This window comes from Cenococcum geophilum, assembly GCF_001692895.1.
Source record: "Cenococcum geophilum 1.58 unplaced genomic scaffold K441scaffold_46, whole genome shotgun sequence".
In the NCBI taxonomy this organism is placed as follows: domain Eukaryota; kingdom Fungi; phylum Ascomycota; class Dothideomycetes; order Gloniales; family Gloniaceae; genus Cenococcum; species Cenococcum geophilum.
The window spans coordinates 1205645-1217380 of record NW_027137604.1 but is presented as its reverse complement, the minus strand read 5'-3'; the positions used below and the strand labels follow the sequence as shown (position 1 = coordinate 1217380).

At 42.2% G+C, this 11736-nt stretch overlaps 1 protein-coding gene across 1 annotated transcript; it reads right to left on the bottom strand.

Moving 5' to 3' along the window:
• Nucleotides 1-4697: 4697 nt before the first annotated feature.
• K441DRAFT_665992 (uncharacterized protein) lies at nt 4698-6975 on the bottom strand. The gene has a single exon (XM_067649590.1). The coding sequence runs from the start codon at nt 6927-6929 to the stop codon at nt 4827-4829; it is 2103 nt and encodes a 700-aa protein (XP_067500180.1). The 5' UTR covers nt 6930-6975; the 3' UTR covers nt 4698-4826.
• Between the last annotated feature and the right edge of the window lie 4761 nt (nt 6976-11736).

Genomic DNA, 11736 nt, shown 5'->3' with positions numbered 1-11736 from the left:
CCTTTAATACGTGAAACTTATTCTACCTTTAACTTACCTTCTATTTACCTTTGACTTACCTTCTACTTACTGGTAATACTGTTAATTAGATAATTATACGTTCCGGTTAGGCTGGCCTCTTATATTTATAGAGTTTTATAAAAGGCTAAATATAAGTATAGAAGCTATTAGAACCGCACGGCCTTTATATAAAGAATATTTACGTTAACCCTCTTAATATGCTGTAATTATATGCTCTAGTATAGGTGCATAAGTCTTTATAGCTTAATAGCACTACTTAAGGTTAAGCTGCTTAATATCTGCATATTAGTTAAAGCCGCTAAATAGTAACTCTTTCTCCCTTAGCTCTTTAAGCTCTCCCTAGATAGTAAGAGTAATACTAGCACCTACTATACCGCGTTTCTCTATCTCTTTAGTATAGATATTTAGGATATTAGTATCCTTTAGGAGTTTACTAAGGAGCTCCCTTACTCTTTTCTTCTTTAGTGCCTTATATAAACCTTTAGCTATTATAATCTATTTAAGTGCTAGGTCTCCTATAGATATCCACTATAGCCTAAGACGGTTAACAATTGCCCAGACCTTCTCTGTAGCGGATATCCTCTTAGCGGATATTGCGGATATTGCGGATATTGTGGGTATTTTATTAACTCCTACTTCTTTATCCTCTTGGGGATCTATATAGTTTGGTGGCGGTAAATAGGCTATTAAGGGCCGTATTTAAGCTAAGGATAGCAATAGGGGAGATAATAGGGGTGGGACGAGACCGCTGATGTCCTTGGGTACTATATCCGCTATATCTCTTAATCCTCTAGCAGTATTAGTAGATAGAGAAGGTAGTTTATTGTTAAAAGCTTAAGAAGACTGGCTCCTGCTAGATAAAGTAGAGGGGTTTCTTTAACGCCTTTTGGATGTATCTATGGCTAGTAGTTAGTTTTAGAAAATCCATTAATTAGAGAGCTGATTAAGGCGATTCTAACGTAGGTATTTATAGGATAATAGACGTGGCGGTTGCTTATATTAATTTCGTTAAAGTTAATGGTTTGCCTTATATAAATAGAGCAGCTTAGCTTCCAAAAGCTTGCTAAAGTGGCTTAGACCAAGGAACAGATGGATCGATCGAATAGGTTAGCTTGCGGATATTCGATTATCCGCGCAGCGGATATTCATCGGTTTCTTGGTCTGAGCATGCTAAGACAATACCGTTCCTGCATATGGGCTATATTACAAATCATTATAGCAACACTACGCCACCTTCCTCCGCGGGGATATTCCATACGGAACGTTGCCAAATTGAAACAATGCATATCGGAATCTTCCCGCTCGAATCTAGCTGATACATAACTAGACAAAAATCTACCTCGCACTGGCAGAAAAAACTCATAATTCTCGCTTATCATTCAGAGAAGCATCGAGAATACCTAGAGTCATACAAACAAGTAATCAGAGATATCTCGATGACTGAACTTTTAACCAAGTCGGAGCTGAATAGAACATTAGCCTGTGCCGCAACTGTACCACAAGGATATATCAAGTCTTCGTGTATAGTATAGCAGAATAGGCGGGAGTGTGCGAAACAGGTCGAGCATATTGCCTTCTCCAATAACTGCGTGTTTTATCTATCAACTGATGCCTCCTTTCAATTAAAATACCGTGAAAGCCAGGATATTGGTTAAAACCAGAATATCGCCCCTCTCCGGCAGGACCCCTAAAAATATTCCCCCAGTTTGCTCCAACGAAACGCTCAACCAGACTAGGACCATAATTATCGACAATAAAACTTCATCGCTCCTTTATTGTAGGCCTCGTATCATCAACTACAGCCTGTACGGGCTCCAGTGTTCCCCCCCGTGTGCGCGCAGCACACACACCTAATTTCGCTACATCTGCAGGGTGTAGTACGTGGCCAGGACTTGAGCCACGACCCACATCGAATTTGGAGCTCTGAGCTCGATTTTGAAGCTATTCTAAACTCCTCTCTTACTAAAAGTCGTAATATCTATTCCGGATCGTAGTATTATAAAGCTTCTTTCTCTTATTAATAAGCTCTAAATACGTTAAATTAACTTAGGGGAGTAATTGGCTTGATGGGCATATATACGCTTATTAGCGCTAGCTATAAGAAGGTTTTTAATAAAGGCGTGCTGCTAGTCGCCTATATACGGAGCCATATTAAGGAAGGAATGAGGTAAAACACCAAGATCTGGAGGTAATATCACGACTTTTGGTGAGAGAGAGGAGTTTAGAACAGCTTCAAACCCGAGCTCTCAACCCGACGTGGGGCCCGTGGCTCAAGCCCTGGCCACGTATTACACCCTGCAGACGTAGCGAAATTAGGTGTGTGTTGCGCGCACACGGGGGGGGGACACTAGAGCCCGTACAGGCTGTAACCTAAACCTTCTTTGAAGAAAACAGTGGTATAGCTTGGTTGCGCAAGGCGGCTCGTGTTCCTCTGCCTTTTTGGTTGCTATGACTGTTAGCATTGCGAGTTTAAGAACATTCACAGGATGCCTTACAGAATTACCACTAGGTAATAGTCGCCCAAAGGCAAAGGCTCGAGCGGCTTATGTTGGGCAACAAGCAAATGAAACACTGCTGAGATGTTATTGCTTCTGACCGGTGGGCTGGCCAGCCCCAGGTTTGTGGTGGCTCAGCTCTTTCGACGGCGCCTTGGCCATTTAAGCTTCCGACAAACACTCAAGTTTCAAAACATAACTAGGGTTACTGATGCGTTCCTTCAACAATATGAATGGGTCATGAAGAAATTAGCTAGATGAGTTCAAGAAGTTGTTCAGCGGCTCTGACAACTTACGCCACTTAGAAGTATAGAACTTCGAAGTGAGAATCCTGTCGACCGAGTGGCAATTACGAATCGTCGTCACCAGCCTTTTGCCACCTACCTCATATATATACAGTACAGTCTCTTTTTCTTTATGGGTAAATAGACACACGAGTTCCTAACCTAGTATTTTCGATCGACAAATCCCAAATCAAACTTCCGGGCATATACCTAATATGTTTGAAAGATACTGTGAAGGACGTCTGTAGAGCGGGTTGTCTTGATCAGAATGATCTAACAGCTTGGTTTCAGGGCTAGGTAGATGACTACCCTTCTGATTGTGAACCCTTCACTAACGCTAGGCAGAGGAGCATGAGCAGCCTGGGGAAGCACTAGAAGGCCTCAGGATTATGTGAGTCAATCAACGAACAAACGTTACGAAGAAGTCCGTTAACATATACCTCAGATTCTCTGAAGGCCTTGCAAAATGTTCCAATGATAGCCCAGCGTAGCCAATAAACCGTCGTTTGGCTTAATAAGGCCTTTATTGATTGATTGGATTGTTAATTGAAGCTTTTGGGTTGGACAGATTATTAAGATCCAATCGCAATCGTCTATTAAACAACTAATAAGTATCTTAATGACGCTGTGGCGTAGTATTAATCCTAAATAGGTATTAGGGCGTAAGTAAGAGTGAATGCACGGACCATAAACGCGTCCTTTATATCCCTTTTATGCGTTTTGTATGCGTATTTGACGCGTATTTAGATAATTTTAGGGGTACCAACCCTACCCAAACTGGATTGATTGGATTGATAGGTTAACATTTGGATTAGCGATCCGTCAATTGATTGATTACGGATTGGACGCTTAATTACCCACACTGATAGCCTGAAAGTGTTAACGTCTCACCCTCCTCTACGCATGCGCGAGGCTACTTTTATCTCCATTTCCAAAGAAATTTCGTTACCGTTCTTTTACCTTCAAATGCTCGAGGAATACTCAACAGTCTTCGTAGATATACTGTCGACCTGAATCGGAGTTCCTTACTACCATCGTAATACTGTCTGACGACCTAGATCGTCTATACGAACTATGTCTTAGTTGTCTCTCAACTTATGACTAAATGTCTCATCGAATGTCTCATTACCTATTTTCTATTACCTATTTTGACTTAGTTGTCTAGACCTACCTGATGTATATAAGGAGCTTCTAGAGCCCTCATTAATAGACAGAGTTCTCATTCCTGATCGTCCGTTCAACACATACAGAACGTTTCAACCGGCTCAAATGAAGACATCCAGAGTATACACTGCGTTTTTGTAATAAGGTAGTTCTCCAAGCTGACGTTGAGCGTGTAGATTTCATGATTCGGAATGGCTCCACTGCAACCTCTCAATTCAGCGTTGCCTTGAGCTATGATCCCAGAAGGCGTTTGACCAGTGCATTAGTTCACAGCCTGTCCAAAAGGGAAACATCAGGAGTTATACAGGACGTCATAAGACATCGGGAAGATATTGCCCTTCCAACGTTACCACCATATCTTCTCTTGGTTTCTAGAATGAAATCTACAAGCACTGAACTTCTTGATGGTAACAGACAAATTCTAGAAATCGAGCACCAAATAGGTATTTAAATAAATTTCCATCCAGGTAAAGAATACTGCTCTACCATTGGTGAAAGCGGTATGTTTGTATAGACTTGTAGCTTAATTGCGCAAAGGGATAATGATCTGAGTGCGCGAGGTAACGCCGTGGTAAAACCAATATCGAAGGACTAACTGCGCTGACAGCGACTCGAGACAGCGCAGCCACACGAGTCATCCGGATCCCTACAATCAGTGCCGTGTTACTTCCCATGGTATGCGCTGCTGTAAGTAGCAATAACTATCTACGTTTGCTACGTCTTTAAGTTTAGAGTGGTTTTTATCTTTATATTTTGATATTACATGTTCTTCATAAAAAGTAAATAGCAAGAATAAAGTAGAAGATAGAGCAATCCAGAACCGAGAATAATTCTCCCCAATGCCGATTTCACTCTTAGTGGTTTACGATACCACCAATACCTGATTTTGTCGCAAGCTATTACTAGAGAGCCACGTGACGACATTCTTGTGCTGAAGGCTCTCCAAGATATACTCAAGTGAATGCTTCTTCTTCAGGATGTCTGTGGTTGGCTGAACTGGCGGATATGCTTTCGGGGAATACTCCTCCGACTTGTCTAAAATTATGGGGCTATCTTCCGCATCCTCGTTGAGTGTAAGTTCAGCGGCACGATCAACCAAGTCGCAATTTGACTGGGACTTCTCANCATGGGGTGGACAGGGAGACAAGACCTCTGGAGAAGATGACGCCGAGAAATCTAAGCTTGGAGCCGGCGATGGTGGCCGAATTTGGGCTAAGTTGGTCATCGTGGACAGATCGCTTTGTTTCTTTGCAGAAACTTTGTCACTATCAATGACTAGCCTTCCAGGCAACTGTCTCACCGGTGCGACCAGAGCAAGCTGTGTGAAAGGCTTTCGAGGATGAGGCTCATCGAGAGTCCTCTCCAGCATTCGGTTGATGTCGCGGCAAATCCGCATAGGCGAGTGAATTGCAGAATTAGGTGCTTTACGGTGTAGTGGAAGACAGACTTTGGTGGCACTAAAAGACTGCATTATATCTGCAAAAACATCCTGGATCGGAGTGAACAGGTGTTGGCCGTTATCCCAGGCCCACAGCAAGCCCACAAGCTTCTTGTCCCCGTCTCGAATGATCCATGCCCCAGAATCGCCTAGATAGTCTTCAGCAGATTGCTGTACACCGGTCGGTAGAATCATAGCCCATTCATATGATACGCCATGTTCATCACTGACAATTACTGGCGCAGGACTGATCTCGCCCTGTTGCTGTCCACTAGTCTGTCCAACATAGTGCACAAAGTCATTTGGCTTGACTTCGCTTGCCTCTTCACACAGATTTCCAACGCCTTCAGGACGTCGTCCCTCTGCTTTGAAATCCTCAACTCCAAGTTCAGCGCAAGGTCGGTGTCGGTGCATATTCTTCCCGGCCCGAGCATAAACCTTGGAAATAGACCAGTCCATACGGTGCATGATGTGTGAAACCTCGCCATTGGAAGATGAAAAGTGAGAGATAGTGGCTGGTCTCATCGAATCCGAGCGACAGCGCTTAGTGATGTCTCCTAACATATATTCCTTCATATCCCTCAATAAATCCTTTGCAAATTGCTTATAATGTTCAAGCTCTTCATCAATTTCATTCGGAAACATTGAGCGCTGCAAATCCCTTAATGAGATCATGTCCGTTTGACAAGAGACGCTAACCTTCGCAGCGAGCTCACGGAGCTTTTGTGCCAGCTGGGATTTCAATTCAACAATGTCCAGGAGAGATGGTGATGTTACTCTCCAGTCATTTATACGTCCCCTTTCCTCGACATTCTTGATAAAGTGATCCACGGTAAGCATGTATTTGACACCATCAATCAGGACATAACCGCCAAGTGTTGCAGATACAGTATCACAGTCACTAAGCCCAATTGATGCTCCCATCCCGGGTGTGCTCCAGTATCTTCTATGATGAGGAAACCGTTTTCGATCATTTGGGAGGTCATCATCTAAGGATTCAATATTTGAGGATCCAGTATTTGTAGAGTTACCCCCAACGAGGAGTGTTTTGGAACCCTCTGAAAAATGCACGGGAATCGTGCCTCGACGGCTTTCCTTACATATTTCCTCGATTTTGGTCCGGATCATCTTCCGTATGTCTTCGGACTGTCCCAAAGCGCTTTGAATTCGAATGGTCGGAACCGGTTCGCTTTCACGAGTCTGTTGCCTTACAAGACTAGCAGAATAATCCTTTCCAAGAAGGGGGCTTAGAAATTCTGGAAGGCGAGGAATAATGTATTCTAACCATGTAGTCAAGACCTCTGAATCCTGTTCGGCTCTTACGGCAAGAATCTTGCATCGTAGAGACGAAGACCCTGGGGTAGTGTGGACCTTGCGAAGATTACCAGGACGCTTCATCCGAGAGCTATCCCGAGGTGAGTTGCCTGGTCTAAGTTCAGAAGCCTCGTACTGTCTCACGTCCTTTAGAGCCTCTTCGAGTATACTCTTGCCCTGCTTTGTGGCATGACTTGAGCCTTGTAGCTTCATAGTTTCCTTCGATACTTGGAAACATGAAGATACGTGCAGGGATTCCAACTGCTCAAGGATGCTCTCATATTCTATTTGAACTGTTAGCAAGCTCATACTAGCTGTAAGTAAGGCTCATTACCGTGATGTTTCACTAGAGCGTGTATATCTATGATGCGGACGCTAACAATTTCCTCGGAGCTTGGGCCACCGATGCCCGATATAAGCATTGCATCAGGATGGAGGTTGAGATAATCTGGTTCGGATAACTGGTGTGCATGTTGGTGCTCGCCACATTTGGTGTTTCTGGGGATGGGTAATTCTTCAATTTGATGGTCGACTGGCTGCAATGTGTGTTTGTGAGCCCTAAAGCTAGCTGCAGAAGAGTTAGTGGAACTCCAAGACGGCCAGAGGATCCCAAGAAGTGTACCAGCAACCTCGTCTTCATACTTTCCTCGCTTTGCACCCGATTCAAATTCTCCATGGATAGCACGCTTGGTACCTGCACCTTGTCTTTCCAAGCCGTCTAAAAGCAATTGCAATCCATCGCAATTGTTTGTATTTGCGTGGAGAGGCAATGCGCTAGGTAAGGCTAATACGGACGTCAGAAGATTAGATAATCTGTGCTCCTGTGCTCTAGCTTGGACTTACCCAGCTCAGGCTGAACCTCACAATAAGACGCATGAGAGGTCGAGTGCGCGACAGCTTGATGCTTACTGAAATCAGCCTGCGATGCGAAATATATGCCCCCAACGACTCCAATTTTGAAACAAGGCTCCTCTAGACACTGTAAGGATTGAAAAGGCAAAGCCTGATCTGCCTTGTGAAATCTTTCGAGATGTGTTTTGAGTTTCTCGTTACGTAGGAAGGATTTAGGCTGCTTCTGGGTTAATTTACAAGATCCACACTCGAAGGGATGTGGACTCTCCGGATGTTCCTCCTTCAGATGAGTTTTCAGATCTTTGGGCCGTTCAAAGAATTTACCTCCACAAATCTGGTGGGGGCATGCGTGCTGCTCCTTCTCATGTCTCCTTAGGTCGTAAGTCCGTGTGAAGGTCTTGCCCTTGCCCTTGCAACCTGTGAACTCGCACACGTATTGATCCCCAGTAATTGGCAGAGAATTTTCTGAGCCCTGTGACGTATCCGAAGTCACTGTGTAGTTCCCTGGGCGCTCTGCACCAGTCCATTCAGTTGTCTGGCGCGCTTCAAATGAATTGTTTTGGGCTATGGCTGGAAAATATGAGTCGAATGACTAGGGAACTTCAGCAAAGGTTTTGGAATTTGTGATTGAGGACACACCTTTCCTTCCATATATAGAAAATAAGCCTCGTTGGGACTGGAATCATTTTGGGATGTTTGTTCATTCTCCAAATGACCATCCACATCCAACCCCAAACCAAGCTGGTCGAACTCGCCATTTGGCTTGAGTAGGCTGGGAGCCCAGCTACTGTCTACAGTCGATGGTGATTGGAGACTATAATTGAAAGATGCGGTGCCTTCTTGGTAATCGAGGTTTTCGAACGAAGCGTCATCGTCATTGCTCCCGTTGGGTGTGAGATAAGGTTCTCGCAGGGCTTTCGTCATCGTAAATGCAGCAAATTTGTTCTCTTCCGTACTGCTGCGTTGGGGGCAGTTCGTTGAAACAATTTAGCAAAGCTAGGTGTTGTAGCTAACTTCGAGGTCCGTCATGTAGATAGCACTGAATCTAGCCAACCTCAAGGCCTTTTGTAATGGAAAAAAACCTCAAATCAAGAAGAAGGCACCGAAATATAGACCGTGGGCAACAGCAAGGGCGCAAATCACCAGCGCAGGCTAAGGAAATGAGAAGCATCACAACTATGACGCGAACTCCGTTCCAGAGAAGAAGTTTAGGGCGGTGGGTGAGCACATTGTGGACTATCCGTTAACCCGCAGAAATATTGAAAAGATTAATACTTCGAAATTCGGGCAAATACGTCTTACACAGGGCACTTCCCTAGATGTTGGATAGCCGACGACTTCAAGCTTGGAGTTTTCCGCAAGGCGTTCTCCCCGCGGATGCCTGATAGGCTTTCCAAAAGTACGTCGACGATTCGGGCAAACAAGTTTATTGCGATTCAAGATTCCAGCTGCAAGGTAGACATGAGTCGCGCAGCGGGCCGTAACAACGCCCTGTGGATGCCCACAACGCCCCGTAGATGTCCACAACGCCCTGCGACGCCCTCCGACGCCCTGTAACACCTTTCGGCGCCCCTATCAATGAGAACGTCAGTTTTTCTCCCAACGCCCCCGCTAAGATATGCAAGATGATTACCGCAGCTGTTCACGTGGATTTGCGCTACACGCGGCCTGACTTTTGGTGATCTGGTAGTAGTAGGTGGGTGGAGAGCACTGACACGTCAGAGACATCAGCCCTCCGCCAGATTGAGAAGATCGATTATGCACTCTGAGATATTCCGAGTAGATGTTGCCGGCTGTATGGTGCCATAGAGCTACCAGGCTAGTCGATCTCCGGATGAAGTGTGCAAAAAGTTATGCAGACGTGGCAGTCTCCGTCAGCGCCGAATAGTACGACTTAAAAGTAGTGGTTTTTTTTAAAAACAAAGTCGAAAGTAAAAATTGGAGTTTTGTATGAAATTGATTCTAAAACTTTTTTTTATATAATTTTATTTGGGTTCTTTTAAATATAATTTAGTAGATTTTTACAGCTTGCCTAGTATTGCGAAAATCAAGATTAAGCGAGCCGCCTACCTATAAAAACGCTTCTATCCCTTCGAACGGTGACGTCCATCTCTAAGTTGGTCCGTGCGGGGAAAAAAAAACCTCGGCACGGAAAAACGAGTCAATTAGGCTTGGTGGTTACCTAAATAGTCCTGTTTGCTCTATTCGTATACTGTCAATTTAGGTTGGATTTAGCCTATTACCCCATCCTTGTTTCTATTCCGGTTATACTACTACCCCCTATTTTAGTAACGTACCCTTATTCCCCCTTATTCTCCACACCTACCTTATATATAAATAGAGTCCTTATTTTTTTAAAAAAAAAATTTGGTATACGGACTACTAATTAATAGTTATAAGCCTAGGTAACTTGCCGTATTACACCTATTTAACTAATTAATTTAATTAATCTAATTAATTCTACCCTTTATTAAATTGCTGCTTATTACTAAATCCTTTATTTATCTTTGTAAGCACCTTTTAATATAACTTTTTAACCTACCTAAGCTATTACTACGACGGTAATATTATTGAACTAAGTTAATTAGGATAAATAGATTAACCTTATTAGGCTTTAAGCTTAAATTAAAGACATAGAAATATGTTAACCCTTTAACTAAACAGTATTAGTTACTTTAACTAATTTAACTAGTCTTTCCTAAGACTTAAGATATAACGCTAAAAATAACCTTATATATAGCAGAAGGATAAGCTCTAAGTTCTCTATTTAGAGGAAGAAATACTAGTAATATAGTATTTTTATAAAGGATTGAAATTACTTATATAATAAGGGTAATATTAATATAATTATAGATTAGCCTCCAAATATAGGTTACCTAACTTATTTTTTATATAGAATTAATTGTTATATAGCAGTAATATAGTATCCTAAATTGCGTTATCTCGTACTTAAGTTATTATATTAGGTTTCTTCTTATTTTAGATTTTTCTCTAAGCTCTAACTACCCGTATCTTTAGTGTATTCTAACTAGCCAAACTAGTAGAGAGTTAAGATATTTATAAGTCTATCTGCTATAACTAAGGAGCTTTACTATTTACTACCAGTAACTAAAACACCTTGCTATTAGAGCGTTGCTTTTTAAAGATGTCTACTGTACTAATAGTATTATCTATTATCTCGCTAGTAGTACGAGGATAGTTGTGTACTGTACTAGGCGTATTTCTAACTTTTAGCCTCCTTATTAAGGCCTTTAAGCGTTTCTTTATACTAAACGGCGCTATATAGCTTATTGGTAAACATGGAGTTAATAGGGGGTTTATAGGTTAATATTTGGGTAGTATAGGCAGTAGAGAAGCAATAAAGCAGGTAATAAGGCATATAATTAATCTAGATACAATATATTAGCTATTTAGGTGTTTATCTACTATAAATATTAATATAGGAGGTTAAACGTTAAGAATTGGTAATGGTTAATAGTTCTGGCTAAATATTTACTGTTTTAGCGGTAATATTTAAGGCGAAATGTAGCGGTAACCACTAGGCCGTTTATAATAATTTTGGTAGCATTAGAATTGCCCTATAAAGCTCTAGAATATAACATTAGCTAATTATTTACAAAGACGTTAGTATGTTATTAATTGGCAGCAAAAAAAATAGTATAGTGCGCGAGTTTTAGTAAGGATTATATACAAATTAGCGCGTGGGACTAATAAAACCGTGTACCAGACGATAATAATATAAGCTGATTAACCTGTTATGTAAGCAGCTTATGATTGGATTAACGTGATCCACAAGCAAGTGGTCGACACAAGCGAGTGGTCGACCCATTTTGTACCCGACAGGTTCATAAGCTAATATCTTAACCAACAACGAATATATTTGATTTCTATATTTATTAAATGCTGCTTTAACACCTTGGGTATATACGAGCGTTATATTCTAATGAATTACATAAGCTACACCTTGGTAGTACTCGCCGCGATAGCTGCAGAGCTAACGACTGCCCTACCTCTACCTGTACTGCCTCACTTTGTTATACACGAGATAGCCCATCTAATACCGTTAAAACTCCTCCTTTAGCTATATACAACCGCTTTTAAGCTCTCTTCCTTTTCTGTCGCTGATTCTCTATCCGTAACTAGCTATTTTCGGTCGTAAGTAGTACTG